At 38.0% G+C, this 17,646-nt stretch overlaps 1 protein-coding gene across 2 annotated transcripts in view; it reads left to right on the top strand.

Annotated features, from left to right (window-relative positions):
- Positions 1–17,646, top strand: part of SLC9A9 (solute carrier family 9 member A9) — a 581,917-nt gene that overhangs the window by 138,446 nt on the left and 425,825 nt on the right. For both annotated transcript variants that reach the window (XM_019024708.4, XM_055383461.2), the window contains exon 5: positions 16,413–16,528. In XM_019024708.4, coding sequence (XP_018880253.1) covers positions 16,413–16,528 — 116 coding nt within the window. The remainder of the gene's footprint in view (positions 1–16,412; positions 16,529–17,646) is intronic.

Raw genomic sequence — 17,646 nt, 5'->3', positions numbered from 1 at the left:
TAACAACGCCTTGAATCCTCACATGCTGTTCAGTAACAATGCTATTCAATAATCATTGTCTCTTATCCACAAATCAGCAGGGAGGCCAAGTCACCAAGCAGTGGGTATTTAGTGCTTATCTATCTGTGGACCTGTATTAATTGCATCTCAGGCAGCTCCATTTGTGAATTCAAAGTGCTGCCCCTTAAGGAAATTACCATCAGGATACACTAATGGCTGAGCTATTTTGCTTAAACAGCACCCTCATTTCGAGTTTCATACTCAAAGTGTGGCTTGGGACCAGCGACAATGATACCACCTGGAACCTTATTAGAAATGGAGAATCCCAGGCCCCACCCCAGACCTCCTGATCCCCAGGTGCTTAGTTTGGACTTTAGAGTCCCCAGAGGTATTAATTTCAAGCACTTATTCTGGCCCCTGACTGCATTTTGTAACAATGGAGGAGCTTTTTAAAATACTGATGCCTGGGTCCAACTTACAGAGATTCTGATTTACTTGGTCTGGGGTACAGCCTTGGCATCATGATTTTGAACTCCCTATGTGATTCTAATATGCAGCGAATTTGAGATCACTAAATTATACAATATAGCAATACGTAGTAGAAGAATTCACCAATAAATTATCCAACTTTTGCCGCCCACACTTGTGAATTACTACTCATTTATGTTTGGTGGTCCATGTTACTTTTTCCAGTAGTGACTCCCTGTATTCCTCCTGCTCCTACTATAACTCATGTCTGATCCTATCTGCTCATCAGGATAGACTCACCTTCAAGGTCTTCTTCCCCAGACCATGGTTCTCCTTCCCTCCTCTGAACCTTTTATCACTTTAGCTTTAGCTTGCTTACTGAACTGTCATTTTTTCACTTAGTAGTCAGTTATTTGCACATGCTTGTTATCCCTCCTCCCAAGCTGTGAGTCCTGGAGGACAGAAGCCACATCTTCTGAACCCCTTAGCACCTAGCAAGACTGGGTAATGGGTACATGGAATGGAGATGGGAACAGAAAATACAGAAGGCAGAATAGCCCAAATGTGTTGTCTCTCAAATTAGTCACTTAAGAATATTCTGAGAATCATCTTCTAAGGTTTTAATGATGTGTACGTGGAATTTAGGACCTAGATGAAATAAAGGAGAGAGCTTTACAAACTGGTCAGTGAATAGAGACTGGGGATACAGGTTGAGAGAAGGATGGCAGTGAGAAAGGAATGCTTATATCCAGTGAGTATTAAACATAGTTTTCCGATGGAAGAAGGTGGGATACCCAGAGAGGAAAGAAAGGTGAGGAGCTAACTCATAGCATTCCAGTGTTCACACATCCCAGGATGGTGGTGCAGGCTGGCCAGTTCTTCAAAGGAGGTTGTCATTTGAGGTACATGGTGCCTTTAGTGAATGTGATCGAGTCTTGCACTGCCTTCATTGCTCCTCTCATTCTTCTCCCCTGTGTGTGCTTTAGGTAAGTCAGAGAGTGGCCCAAGTGGTGCTCTGTGGAAAGGATCCCCTTTCAAACTGGATGGGCTGGCATGCTCCCAGATAGTGGATATGATAGACACACAATCAGGATGCCGAGTCAAGTTCTTGCCTATATTTAGTTCATCTTTGAGTAGATCTCTACCTCCCACTGCATGTCAACATTGTGATTTATGCCCATTCCATACTTATGCTTGGAATTTATATCTTATTTCCTCCAAGAACCTTGAAGCACTTCACAGAAGGGAGGCTTGATCCCCTGCAGGCAGCTGTGTGGGTTGCTGTAGCAGCAGAAACTGACCCAAACATGCAAGGGTGAGTGAGGGCTTCTAGGAAGGCCCAGGAAGGTGACAAGTTTGAGGCAGATGGGCAGCAGAATGTGTGGGAAATGCACTCACTTAACTTTGTTCTAAATGTCTCAGGGTCCTGGACCCTGGGACCACAGCCATGATTAAAGGACAGTTTATTTCATCACAACCTTCTGTCTGCAGTCTTTTCTGTTCTTAAAACAACCTGGTGGCCACTTCTAGACCCACGTGAAGCCAGATGTTGAACTGGCTTGCACGGGAAATGTGAAAGACACAATGTTTTCCATATCCTCTTACAGCCAAGTTAAATGTCCAAAGGGAATATCTAATAGATTATCCCTAATGCCTGAAGAGCTCATCTCATTATGATATTCTGTCAGAGACATTTTATCAGGAACAATGAACATAGTAATTGACTTTATATTTGGGAAACAAACGCAAAGCTATCTTAAATTTTCTACTTAGAATTAAATAGTAACAAGTAGAAGAAAAACATTTGTTTAAATCTAATTTCTATCACTTGCTGGGTTTACTTGTTTATAAAATAGGAATCATGATGGCTTCCCAGCTGGGGTGTGTGTGTGTGTGTGTGTAGATTTTAAAATATATAAAATGTACTAATAGGGTGTTTGACACAGAATAGGTACTCAAAAGTTGTCTGTTCCTTCTATCCCTCCCTATATATTTTTATTCATACCATAGTCTTCTTAAATTCCCAATACTGGAAGTCCCATCCAATGACAGATAAGTATCCTGAGAACTACAGGACAGAAGACAGCTAAGAAGACAGTAGAGGCCAGGGAAAAGGAGAACTGTGGGATTGTAGTCGTTTGAGCGATGGCCCTTGCAAACAAAATTTTGGGATGGTCAAATGTCCTGGCACAGAATTTCCCAACCTTAACACACTCACTTATGCACCTAACAATGAACCTTCCCTGCATTGCTCTCCATCTTCCTACTGCCCCCACCCCATTCACTAACCAGCCTCCTCTTTCAGACTGGGGACCAAAAATTGGAGGCAGCTTTCCCCTTCTATGCGGAGGTATCCAATCTTTTGGCTTCCCTGGGACACACTCTAAGAAGGATTATCTTGAGCCATACATAAAATACAGTAACACTAACAATAGCTGATGAACTAAAAATAAGTCTAAGAAAAATCTCATAATGTTTAAAGAAAGTTTATGAATTTGTGTTGGACCACATTCAAAGCTATCCTGGGCTGTATGTGGCCTGTGGGCTGTGGGTTAGACAAGCTTGCTCTAAAGCCTGTCTCCCTCCACCCCTTACAGAGGAGAGAGGATTAAGGCCAGGCAATCCGCAGTCTTCGTGGATCCTTGTTCAAGATACCTGATACAGGATTTGGACGGGGACTCACCTGTCACCACAGCAGAGCTGAATGGGGCTTCGCTTGGCTCCCTGTTTTACTTTAACATGCCATAAGCCATCAAATTGACTGCATCATCCTCTTTTTCTCCACAACCTTCTAATTAAACAGAAAGAACAAAGTCTAAGTAGAGTGGGCCAAATGGATGAAGTATTATTGTGAGATCTGAGCACCTACTTTATCTACAACAGGGCTCCAGGAGCCTCTTACATTCCTTAGGGAAGAATAGCCCATACTGGGCCCTAAGGCAAATCCACAAGTAGAGCTACAGCTCAATCAGGACAGGCATTCCCCCGATCGATCTCTGTAATGGGTAGCAGATGGCGATGGTTCCCTGGATTACTAGAGAAGGGTTTCTTTTTTATTTATTCATATTTTGTCTGTTGGGTTTTGTACTATTTAAAGAAACCACCTTCAGTAGGACAGATTTTGCAGTCCAGGAGAAAAATTCAGAATATGGGCCATCCCAAGTATAGATGAAACATTGTTGGAATTCTCCTCACCTGGCTGCATTTTAAAAATTCAGTAAATACGCTGTGTTCCTCTCAAAGCCTTTCCTAAGTCTGCAAGTAAAAGAGAGCTGTTTTTCTGTGGATATGATCTGACCTCTTGTAGGACACTTAGCACTTTCCACTATGTGCTGTGCTTATGTAGATGACTTCTCTCTCCTTCTGGAAAACAGAAACCATGTGTCTGATTCACCTTTGCATTCTTCATGGACCTAGTAAAGTATACCTTTACTATACACCTAGCTCCTTCATCTCAACATTTCTAAATCTGAATTTGTGGTCATTTCTGTAAAACAAAGTCATCCTTCAATGTTCCCCAGCTGGTGGAAGTGTGCATGCGTGCCTTCTCTACTTCTTTCCATAGCACTTAACCACAATATGAATAAAATGACAAATCATAAAAGACCTTTTAGCTGACTTCTCCAATAAAATACAAGCTCTTTTTAAAATTTATTTTTTATTTTTAATTTTTGGAGATACATACTGTATATATTTATGCGTTACACGTGATTCACTGATACAGGCATGCAATGCATAATAATCACATCAGGATGAATAGAGTATTCATTACCTCAAACATTTCTTTGTGTTACAAATAATCCAATTATACCCTTTCAGTTATTTAAAAATGTATAATCAAATTATTTTTCACTATAGTCACCCTGTTATGTTAACAAATATGAGATCTTATTCATTCTTGCTAACTTTTTTTTTGTACCCATTAACCATCCATACTTCCCCTCCTCCACACCCCCACTACCCTTCCCAGCTTCTGTTAACAATCTTCCTCCTTTCTATTTCCGTGAGTTCAATTATTTTCATTTTTAGCTCCCACAAGTGAGTGGTAACATGTGAAATTTGTCTTTCTGTGCCTGGCTTCTTTCACTTAACATAATAACTTCCAGCTCCATTCAGGTTGTTGCAAATGACAGGATCTCATTCTTCTTTATGGCTGAATAGACCTCCATTGTGTATATGTATCATAATATATATATCTATATATATAGAGAGAGAGATATTTGAGATGGAGTTTCACTCTTGTTGCCCAGGCTGGAGTGCAATGGGGCCATCTCAGCTGACTGCAACCTCCATCTCCCAGGTTCAAGCAATTCTCCTCCCTCAGCTTCTGGAGTAGCTGGGATTACAGGCATGCACCACAATGTCCAGCTTATTTTGTATTTTTAGTAGAGAAGGGGTTTCTCCATGTTGGTCAGGCTGGTCTCGAACCCCCAACCTCGGGTGATCTGCCCACCTTGGCCTCCCAAAGTGCTGGGATTACAGGCACAAGCCACCACACCGAGCCACATTTTTTTTAATACATTTGTCTGTTGATGGACACTTAGGTTGCTTCCAAATCTTGGCTATTGTGAGTAGCGCTGCAATAAATATAGGAGTGCGGATATACTTCAATATACTGATTTTCTTTCATTTGTATATATTCCTAGAAGTGAAATTGCTGGTTTTTTAGTTTTTTGAGTTTTTGTTATGAAGGGATGTTAAGCTGTATCAAATGCTTTTTTGCCATCGATTGAAATGATCATATGGTTTTTGTTCTTTATTCTGTTCATCTGTGTCACGTTAATTTATTTGCATATGTTGAGACATCCTTGCTTCCCTGGGATAAATTCCACTTCGTCATGATGAATTATGTTTTTAATGCGTTATTGAATTCAGTTTGCTAGCATTTTGCTGAAGATTTTTGCATCAATATTTATCGGGATATTGGTCTGCAGTTTTCTTTTTTTGATGTGTCGTTGTCTGGTTTTGTTATGAAGATAATACTGGCCTCATAATATGAATGTGAAAGTATTCCCTCCTTCTCTATTTTTCAGAATAGTTTGAGCAGAGTTGGCATTAGTTCTTTAAATTTTTGATAGAAGCAGTAAAGCCACTGGGTTCCCCGGGCTTTTCTTTACTGGGAGACATTTTATTACAACTTCAATCTTGTTACTTCTTACTGGTCTGTTTAGGACCAATCCAAATCTGTTGGATTTCTTCAAGGTTCAAGTTTGGTAGGTTGTATGACTGTAGAAATCTATCTATGTCTTCTAGATTTTCCAATTTATTGCCATATAGTTGCTCAGGGTAGCGACTAATGATCCTTTAAAATGATCCAGTGGTATCAGTTGTAATGTGTCTTTTTTCATCTCTAGTTTTATTTATTTGAGTCTTCATTCTCTTTTTTTCTTATTCTGACTAAATATTTGCCCATTCTTGAGCAAAATAAAACAACCGACTTTTTGTTTTATTGATCATTTGTATTGTTGTCTTCAAATTCATTTATTTCTGCTCTGATCTTTATTATTTCATTTATTCCGCTAACTTTGGGTTTGGTTCGCTCTTTCTTTTCTGGTTCGTTAAGATGCATCATTAGGTTGTTTATTTGAAGTTTTTTTTCTTCCTTGATATAGGCACTTTTAGCTATAAACTTCCTGCTTAGTACTGCTTTTGCTGTATTCCATAGATTTTGGTATGTTGTGTTTCTATTACCATTTGTTTCAAGAAATTTTTCAATTTCCTTCTTAATTTCTTCATTGACCCACTGTCATTTAGGAGCATATTGCTTAATTTTCATGTGTTTGTATAGTTTCCAAAATTCTCCTTGTTACTATTTTTTTGTTTTATTCCATTATGGTCAGAGAAGATGCTTGATATTATTTTATTTTTTTAATGTTTTAAGATTTATTTTGTGATCTAACATATGTCCTGTCCTTGAGAATGATCCAAATAATGAGCAAAATAATGTGTATTCTTTAGCCATTGGATGAAATGTTCTATATCTATTAGGTCCATTTGGTCTATAGTGTAGAGTAAGTCTGATGTTTCTTTGTTGGCTTTCTGTTTAGAAGATCTGTCCAAGACTGAAAGTGGGATGTTGAAGTCTCCAGCTGTTATTGTATTGGGGTCTATCTCACTCTTTAGCTCGAAAATTTTTTGCTTTATATATCTGGGTACTTCAGTGTTGGGTGTAAATATATTTACAATCATTATATTCTCTTGCTAAATTTACTCCTTTATCATTATATGATGACCTTTGTCTCTTATAATTTTAGTCTTGAAATCTAGTTTATCTGAAATAAGTATAGCTACTTTTGCTCTTTTTTGGTTTCCATTGACATGGAATATCTTTTTCCATCCCTTTATTTTCAGTCTATGTGTACTTTTATAGGTGAAGCGTGTTTATTATAGGCAGCAGACCACTGGGTCTTGTTTTGTTTTTTGTTTTTTTCATCCATTCAGCCACTCTATGTCTTTTTTTGGAGACTTTAGTTCACTTATATTCAATGTTATTCTTGATAAGTAGGGACTTCTGCCATTTTGTTATTTGTTTTCCTGTTGTTTTCCAGTCTTCTCTTCTTTCATTCTTCCTCTCTTCCTCTTAATGAAGGTGATGTTCTCTGGTGGTATGTTTTAATTTCTTGCTTTTTATTTTTTATGTGTTTATTGTATTTTTTTTGATTTGCAGTTTTCATTAGGCTTGCAAATACTATCTTGTAACTCATTATTTTAAGCTGATAACAACACTGTTTGCATAAGCAAACAAACAAGCAAAGAGAGCTTATAAAAACTCTACACTTTAACTTTGTCCTCCTGTTTTTTAACTTTTTGTTGTTTCAATTTGTGTATTATGGTACTGTCTATGTCTCGAGAAGTTGTAGTTATTATTTTTGATTGGTTCGTCATTTAGCCTTTCTAATTAAGATCAGAATAGTTTATATTCCACAGACACAGTGTTATAATAGTCTGTGTTTTTCTGTGTACTTACTATTACCAGTGAGTTTTGTAACTTCAGATTATTTATTGCTTATAATAAATATGTTAAATATGTTAAATATGTTAAAAAAGATGTTAAATCTTTTTCTTTAAGGTTAAAGAACTCTTTTTAGCATTTCTTGTAGAGCAGGTCTGGTGTTGATGAAATTTTTCAGCTTTTGTTTGTCTGAGAAAGTCTTTATTTCTCCTGCATATTTGAAAGATATTTTCACCAGATATACTATTCTAGGGTAAAAGTTTCTTTCCTTCAGCACTTTAAATATGTCATGCCACTCTCTCCTGGCTTGTAAGATTTCCACTGAAAAGTCTGCTGCCACACATATTGGAGCCCTATTGTATGTTATTTGTTTCTTTTCTCTTGCTGCTTTTAGGGTCCTTTCTTTATCCTTGACTTTTGGGAGTTTGATTATTAGATGCCTTGAGGCAGTCTTCTTTTGGTTACATATGCTTGGTGTTCTGTAACATTCTTGTACTTGGATATTGATATCTTTCTCCAGGTTTTGCAAGTTCTTTATTAGCCTTTTAAATAAGTATTCTACCTCTATCTCTTTCACTACTTCCTCTTTAAGGCCAATAACTCTTAAATTTGCCCTTTTGAGGCTATTTCCTAGATCCTGTAGGCATGCTTCATTGTTTTTTATTCTTTTTTCTTTTGCCTCCTCTGACTGTGTATTTTCAAATATCCTGTCTTTGAGCTCGCTAATTCTTTCTTCTGCTTGATCAATTCTGCTATTGAAAGACTCCGATGCATTCTTTCATGTGTCAATTGCATTTTTCAACTCCAGAATTTCTATTTCATTCTTTTTAATTATTTCAATCTCTTCATTAAATTTATCTGATAGAATTCTGAATTCTTTTTCTGTGTTATCTTGAATTTCTTTGAGTTTCCTCAAAACAGCTATTTTGAATTATCTGTCAAAAGGGTCATATATCTCTGTTGCTTTAAAATTGTTCCCTGGTGCCTTATTTAGTTCACTTGGTGAGGTTATGTTTTCCATGGTGGTCTTGATGCTTGTGGATGTTTGTCTTTGTCTGGGCATTTAACAGTTGGCTATTTATTGTAGTGTTTGCAGCCTGGGCTTGATAGTACCCATATTTCTTGGAAAGACTTTCCAGGTATTCTAAAAGACTTGGGTGTTATTATCTAAGCCATATCTGCATCAGGGGCAACCCAAGCCCAGTAACATTGTGGTTCTTGCAGACTCGAAGAGGTACTGCCTTGAAGGCCTTAGGTAAGATTGGGGAGAAATCTCTAGATTACCAGGCAGTGACTCTTGTTCTCTTCCATTACTTTCTCCCAAACAAATGGAGCCTTGCTCTGTTCTAAGCTGCCTGGACCTGGGGTTGAGGTGAAACAAGTACCCCTGTGGCCACCACCAATGGAACTGTGCTAAGTTAGACCTGAAGCCAGCACAGCACTGGGTCTTGCCCAAGGCCTGCTGTAACCACTCCCCGGCTGCTGCCAGGCCCTTGGGCTCCACCATCAGCAGGTGGAAAAGCCAGCCAGTCTTGTATCCTTCCCTTCAAGGTGGCAAGTTCCCCTGAGCCCTGGATGTGTCCAGAGGTGCTGTGTGGGAGCCAGGTACTAGAGTCAAAATCCTTACAAGTCTACCTGATGTTCTGTTTTACTATGACTAAGCTGGTACTCAAACTGTGAGATGTAGTCATTTCCACTCTTCTCTCCCCTTTCCACAGGCAGAGGGACCTCACCCCACGGTCACCACCATAAGCCCACAGGAAGTACTCCCAGGCCACTGCCAATGTTCCCTTAAGGCCCAAGCTCTCTTCAGTCAGCTTGCGGTTAATGCTACCTGGCCTAGGACTCACTCTTCCGAGCAGTAGCCTCCCCTCTGGCCCAGGGCAGGTCTACCGATGCTGTCCAAGAGCCCAAGAGTCTGCTTGGTGCTCTGTCCTGCTGTTGCTGAGCAGATACCTAAGGTGAAAGTCAAAATACCTTCTACTTTTCCCTCTACTTTTCTCAGGAAGGAGTCTCTCCCCATAGCCACCACAGGCTGGGAATGTGCTGAGTTTTACCTGAAATCAGCAAGTCTCAGAGTCTCACCCAAGGCCCATGACATGCTACATGGGTATTGTTGCTGGTTATTTAGGGCCCAAGGGCTCTTTGGTCAGCAGATGATGGGTCCTGCCAGTACTGTGCCCTTCCCTTTAAGGCAGTGGGTTCCCTTCTGGCCCAGGTTGTGTCTAAAAATGTTATCTGGGAGCTAGGGCCTGGGAAAGGGGCCTCACAACTCTGACTGGTGCCCTATCCTACTGTGGCTGTGCTGATATCCAAGATACAAGACAAAGTCCTCCTTACTCTTCTCTCTCCTCTCCTCAAGCAGAAGGAAGGGATCTCTTTTGGATCCATGAGCTGTGCAGCCTACGGTTGAAGGAGGGGTCACACAAGCATCGCATTAGCCACCCTGACTGGTGTTTCAGTAGGTCTCATGCCCCCAGTCCGCTGGCTCTGAGCCCAGTTCAGCACTGAGCTGCAGAATCACCTAGGAGTTTGAGTCCTTGTACCCTAGACTGCCTTTCAAGTTTATTTAGGGCCCCAGAGGAATTTAGCCTGCAGTGGGGAGGCTTGGCAGAACTCAAGTTCTATTCGCTGGGATAGGCAATTCCTCTCTGGCTAAGGCTGGTTTTATACTTCCTCTGTGGACAGGCATCAACTGAGTTCAGCTCAGTTTGGCTTTCTGCTGTGACAGGGCACCGCTAAATTCAGTGCAATGTTTTACAATTGCTGCACTCTTCCTGTCCCAGATGCACAGATTCTCTTTATCCATGCTACACTGCTGCTGCCAGGAGATGGAGGAGGAGTGGCATTGGCATTTCAGAACTGTCTCCTACCCTCCTCAGTACCTCTTTTAGCTATATGAAGTCAAAACCATGTACTGTGAGTGCTCACCTGCTATTTGGTTCTTATTAAGTTGCTTTTTTGTGTGTAGATAGTTGTTAAATAGTTATATTTGTGGGGTGTACAATCACTGGAGCCTTCTGTTCTACCATCTTGCTCTACCTCTATCTCAAAATAAAAAGTCTTTTAGAATAGGAATTATGTATATTATTAATTATTTGTTGAATGAATGAGTCAATGTGTAAATTAATGAATACATGAATGAATGAATTTCACTAGGGGAACTTCCCAGTCCTCTCCAGCCTAGCACAGTTTATGAGTTCTGAGAGGGATTGCCCTTGAACACATGCTTCAGAAAAAAGAAAATGTGAGATTGAAACTATCCATAAAATCTGAACAAATCAGTAGGGCATGATATTTTCCCAAAGGACATTTGGGTATAGAATTCAGCAATTTAGATGTAGATTATAACTTTCATGTTGATTCCAGCACATGTAGATCCTGGGTTTTTCCACTGCAGAGCAAGCTGTACATAGTGGCCTATTTCACACGGTTTTTCAGTCAGGGACGTGGCTTTTCTGACAGTTAATGGGACTGGTCCACACAGCTTTGTCTCCAAACTGACAACTTCCTTTGCTTATCCCTAACAATTCAAAAAACTGCCTTTTCGGGTGATCTATTCATAATTTAGTGAAGGTTATTTTTAAAAAAGAAGAGGGAGGAGGAGGAGGATTCCTTTTTAAAGAATACTGAGATTAAGGTACTATATTTTTAAATCATCCAAACAATTAAAACTTCTGGAACTTTTTGTATTGAAACATTTTTATAACATAGCTTTAAGTGTAGGGCTTTAATAGTGTGAAACTAGCTCATGAAATTTAAAATCAGTGTGTGCGTCATAACTCTAAATGAAATGAGTATGTTAAGCATTTTCCCAAATCCCCTTTTATGCAATGCCTTCTATTAGAGTAAAATTTATGACTGCCATCCTGTGAGTCCCTACTCTTTGAGAGCAGGTCATGGATTTCTGTCTTTATATGCACTATAGCACCAGCACTCTGTTTTTCAAAGGATATTACTAATTGGATATTTGTTGAAATCAATGTTATTAATGATTTTACTTTTTATGAGACAGTTTCTGCTTCTGTCCACCCCTGTAACCCAGGCTGTCACTAACCTCAGAGTGTCCACAGGAGGACATCTGACTCAGGTTTGCCATCTTCAGGGCACTGTATGCACTAGACTTCACCAGAATCCCTTGCCCATCAAATTGCGTCTATCCTGCCCTGAGTCATCGTGCCTTCTATGAAGTGATGACAGAAAGAATATACCACTCTGTGAGGATACGGTGACTGGTAATGGGTGGCTTCATTTTTTAGCCTCCCAGTTAATGTATTTATAACTAATTGGTTTTTATTAATAATGTGCCAACAATAACAATAGCTACCATTTATAAGAGTGCCTGGCACATTGTAGGTGCATAGTAATTGTTGGCTTATTATAATTAGCAGTGATAATGGCCATTGCTATATTAGCAATAATAACAATTACCATACAAGCTTGAACTGAACTGGGCTTTTTATTTTTATTTTTTATATTATCTCAAGGAAGTGACTGAAATTATAGTTATTTTAAGTCAAGGAGTTGATTTGGAGTAAATAAGTAATTTTCTTTCTTTTTTGAAAAAGCAAACTGTATGTGGGGTGGGGGTGTGTGTGCGTGTGTGTGTGTACTCACACACATGCATGTTTCTCCTGATTTCAAAAGCATTATAGAGTTGGTGGTTAAGTATGTAGGCTTTGGTGTCCACCTGCCTGGATTCAAACTCTGGTTTGTCACAAGCTAATTCTGTGATCTTAGGTAAGTTAGTTAACCTCTCTGAGTCTTAATTTTCTCATTTGTAAAAGGAATAATTATAGAACATAGCTCATAGAATTGTGAGGATTAAGTAACACAATGAATAACTATTGTGTCCATAATAGCACTCACTGATGTACATTGTTCTTTGTTTTTATTATGGCTATTATTTAAAAAGAACTGGAAAAATGCAGAAAAGCAAAAAGGAGGAGTCATTTAATTCTATTATATAACCACTATTAACAATAACATGAGGCTGTATGCGTCTAACTTTTTCTGTTTATATGTATGCCTAAGTATACTCAATTTTATAAAATTAGATATAATCATTAACTTGTTTTAATAATTTACTTTTCCATGCCCAGTATACTTTATTTTATATATCACTTTATAATTTGTGTTATCAATTTATTTTTCTGTCTAATATATATTATTATATACAGTTTTAATAGTTGCATATTAGTCTGTCATCATATGTATTATGTTATTCATTCATTTGACATGTAGAAGATTGCTTTGAATTTTTTATTATTGTAAATAACAGGAATCTTGATCTAAATTCACATCTTTTGGTACATATTTTATTAATTTCTTGGTATAAATTTATAGGAAACTATTTAATAAGCTATAGAATATTTTCTAAAATTAATGCTTTTAGAATAAATTGCCAAATTATTTTCCATAAAAACTTTAATTTCATTTCCAGCAATAGTATATGAGGCTTCTAGTTTCCACGTAACCCTGCCATACCTCGGTAGTATATATACATATATTTTTTATAATATCCAATTTAATGGCTTCTGTACAATATGGAACAAGTCATTTTAACTCTGAGCCTCAGATTCCTAACTTGCAAAATTAACTAATGGGTATAGAATTCAGAACTATAATGACAGATCACAAAGTTTATATTGATTCCAGAACCAATTGATACTCAATATTTGAACTGTAGTTCAAGTGACAAAGGGCCAAGGTGAAGTTGGGCTAATGCCGGAAGAGGCTGAAGGGATGAATACTGAGGAGCATTTCTCTGCTAATGCCATGACTGTCCAGAATGTCCCAGTGTTGATCAGAAAGTAATGTAGATAACAGTTATAATTTGAATTTCTGATTGTGTCTTATTGCTGTCTATCCTGCTAAACTGTGTGCCCCATGAGGGCAGGGATCTTTGTTTGTTCACTGATATAATTTATGCCTTTAGCATGGAGCCTGACACATAGTAGGAGATCAATAAGAAGCACCTCGTACAAAAGTTAACTCAAGATGGATTAAAGACTTACACATAAGACCTAAAACCATAAAAACCCTAGAAGAAAACCTAGGCAGTACCATTCAGGACATAGGCATGGGCAAAGACTTCATGACTAAAACACAAAAGTAATGGCAACAAAAGCCAAAATTGACAAATGGGATCTAATTAAATTAAACAGCTTCTGAACAGCAAAAGAAACCATCGTCAGGTGAACACGCAACCTACAGAATGGGAGAAAATTTTTGCGATCTATCCATCTGACAAACGGCTAATATCCAGAATCTACAAAGAACTTAAACAAATTTACAAGAAATAAACAACCCCATCAAATAGCGTGTGAAGGATATGAACAGACACTTCTCAAAAGAAGACATTTATGCAGCCAACAAATATATGAAAAAAAGCTCATCATCACTGGTCATTAGAGAAATGAAAATCAAAACCACAACGAGAAACCATCTCACGCCACTTAGAATGGCAATCATTAAAAAGTCAGGAAACAACAGCTGCTTTTACACTGTTGATGGGAGTGTAAATTAGTTCAACCACTGTGGAAGACAGTGTGGCGATTCCTCAAGGATCTAGAACCAGAAATACCATTTGACCCAGCAATCCCATTACTGGGATTTACAAACGATTGTAAATCATTCTGCTGTAAAGACACATGCATACGTATGTTTATTACAGCATTATTCACGATAGCAAAGACGTGGAACCAACCCAAATGCCCACCAATGATAGATTGGATAAAGAAAATGTGGCACATATACACCATGGAATACTATGCAGCCATGAAAAGGATGAATTCATGTCCTTTGCAGGGACATGGATGAAGCTGGAAACCATCATTCTCAGCAAACTAACACAGGAACAGAAAACCAAACACCGCATGTCCTCACTCATAAGTGGGAGCTGAACAATGAGAACACATGGACACAGGGAGGGGAACATTACACACTGGGGCCTGTTGTGGTGTAGGGGACTAGGGAAGGGACAGCATTAGGAGAAATACCTAATGTAGATGACAGGTTGATGGGTGTAGCAAACAACCATGGCATGTATATACTTATGTAACAAACCTGCACATTCTGCACATGTATCCCAGAACTTAAAGTATAATAATAATAGTAATAAAAGAAGTATCTTTTGAATGAATAAATAAGCTGAATGAAGCTACCCTATACTTGTCAAGAGACTGTGCACCTGGTAACCGGCAGTGTGCTGTCCTCTGGATAAGTGTGGATGAGCTGCCAAGAATGAGGCCTCTTAGACTTGCCTTTTCCCAGCTCCCATGCTGTGTCCCACTGACAGTCTTTCTCAGATATTTAATACCTTCAGCCTGGTTAAGATTCAGCCTCCCCTTCTAGAATCCATGCTTTGCAAAGCAATGTTGGGCCCCTGTGCTCTAAACCATTATGGATTGGCTTAAGAGTTCAATTCAGAGGGTAGAATTATTTCTAAGTTCTTAGGGATACTTCATTGCTGTCTTTTGGACTACCTAGAGCAACTAACTCATGGGATGGTTGAGGGTGTATTACATGAGATAACATATCATGTAAAATATAGAACTGTTGATCTAAGCAATACAGTGTGATGGTTAAAAGCCAAGGCTTTAGAGCCAGACCTTCTCAATTCACATCTGGGCTTCACAACTTAATAGCTGTGTCACCTTAAGCAAATTACTTCATCACACTATATTCAGTTTTCTTGCTAAAAATACAAAAAATATTACCATTGATGTGGGTATTTAATGAGTTAAATAAAGCATGTGTAGAAGTAAAAATGGTAAGTAAATGTTACCTACTATTTTGATCATTATTTTTAGCCTCAGTGACCTCACTGAGAATTTGCTATGTGCCAGACACCAAATATGTATTACCTCAGTTAATCCTTAAAACAATTCTGTGGGCTATTACTGTTATCCCTACCTCATGGATATTCAGGTTCAGGAAGTTTTAGTAATAACTTAAAATCATATAGATAGTAGATAGTAGAGCCTGGATTTAAATGCCGGTAGGTCTGAAATATTCTCTCATAGTGATACTTTTTTTAACATAATTTAAAATATGTGCATTCTTATTGACATTTTTAAATATCTGACTTTTAGCCTTTTTAGCTATGCCCAAAACCTGAGAACTAACTTTAAGTTCACGTGAGTGTTAAAACATCCATCTATTGGTTTGATGGTCTATAGTTTCTAAAGACTCTTACAGTTCTTAAATTACACTGTGATTCAGTTCACCCACCTCTCTATTTCCTCTACTAGGATCTTAGCAAAATCAATCAGTTAAATAATTAAATGCCAATTAAAAGCTATAGGTTGGCAAATGATGACCAAAACAGACAATTTGCATGCCATGGTGTGGGCACAGTAAGGTTATGTAATCTTTCCTTGAAAGATCACAATGCAACTATTTCAGTATTCATTTTAAACAGTGAGCTGGAGTTATACATGCTCTAACCTAACAGGGATTCTCTACCCAGTGTGGAAGTGTCCTGACACCACTAGCAGCAGAGACTCATCTATTATAAAGTGACTGGTTGACTGAGTGCCCTGTGATTGGCCAATATCCTCCTCATCACAGTGATGGACTTGAAATTTGAACCCTTTTCAGACACCCCCAGTGACAAAACAAGGAAAACTGAAAAGCAATCCATTTACAGATGTCAGCACAGCTGCTGTGTTTTTGGATATGATTTGCTGTGCCACATTTGACAGATTATTTTTTATATCTTTGAGATTTATCTTGTTTTCATTGGAATATACTATAAACTGTTGCATTACCTTTTATCAAGTGAATAAATTGTGATATTTGGTAAAATTGTCTTTCATAGCCAAGAGATTCCAGTGTACAGAGAGCTAGCACGGCTGTCATTTGGCAGGGTGGTGGCAATTCATGTATGATACGTATTCAGGAAAAACATTAGCATGTGGCTTATGATAGCATGGGTTTACACAGGGTTCATCTTGATGTTTGAAGGTCGTGTTTTTCTCTTCAACAGGTTAATTATGTATGGTTTTGTGAAGGCTATGATACATGCTGGCCAGCTGAAAAATGGAGACTTTCATTTCACTGACTGTTTATTTTTTGGTTCACTGATGTCTGCTACAGATCCAGGTAATTGCTCAAATAATATATTTTCTTCTTTTAAGAATCAAACATTTAAATTGAATGTTTCTCCCCAAGACCATCACCTGAGTCTACATAATAATAATTTCTATTTTTCTTCACCTGCAGTTGACATATCTGTTAGTAATTACAAAAGAAAAGAAAAGGGGAATATTTTGATAGTGCTAAAGAAATTGGTTAGAAAGTAATTTCAGTAGTGGGAGAGATCTTTAAAGTCATTACAATTTATTTCTCTAGAATAAGCTTGTCCAACCAGTGGTCCATGGGCTGCATGCAGCCCAAGATGGCTTTGAATGCTGGCCAACACAAATTCATAAATTTTCTTAAAACATAATGAGATTTATGCACAGACCTTTCTATTTGCTCATCAGGTATCGTTAGTGTTAGTGTATTTTATGTGTGGCCCAAGAAAATTATTCTTCTTCCAATGTGATGCAGGGAACCCAAAAGATTGGATACCCCTGCTCTAGAACATGTAGCCGTTTTGAGTTATCATCCTGAATTTCTCTCCAGTGAATATATCTTCTCTTTTTATGAGAATGATGTATTAAATTAAGTCGTTTAAAGATATTTTTTAAAAATGTTTACTATGGTACTTTTCAGGCATATCAGACATAGGGAGAATAGTAAAAAGAATTGGCATATGCCCTTCAGCAATTATCAAATATGGGCAATCACCTTATTTATACCCCTCCACACGTACTCTCTCATCATGACTGGATTATGTTAAAGCAAATTCTAGCAATCATATTATTTTCTTTGTAAATGTTTTGAAAAATAAGTATCACCATTGTAAGACCTGAAACTATCATTCTTTAATATTGTCCAAAATCTACTCATTGTTTTAATATTCCTAATTGTCTTATTGTCATTATTTGTTTGGATAGCAGTTTGTACAAATCAAGATCCAAACAAGGGCAGCATATTACAGTGGATTGATATGATTATTGGGCCTCTTTTTATCTAGAAGTTTCCCTTCTATTTTTTATTTTCTTGTCATTTATTTGTTTTAAAAAAAGAGGTAATTTGTCTTGTGGTTGAATCGAATATAGCTCCTTAAAATATTCCTCAGTGCCCTGTATTTCTTATAAACTGATGGTTAGAGT

This window comes from Gorilla gorilla, chromosome 2 (assembly GCF_029281585.2).
Source record: "Gorilla gorilla gorilla isolate KB3781 chromosome 2, NHGRI_mGorGor1-v2.1_pri, whole genome shotgun sequence".
Classification (NCBI taxonomy): domain Eukaryota; kingdom Metazoa; phylum Chordata; class Mammalia; order Primates; family Hominidae; genus Gorilla; species Gorilla gorilla.
This window is presented reverse-complemented; position numbering and strand designations above follow the sequence as displayed.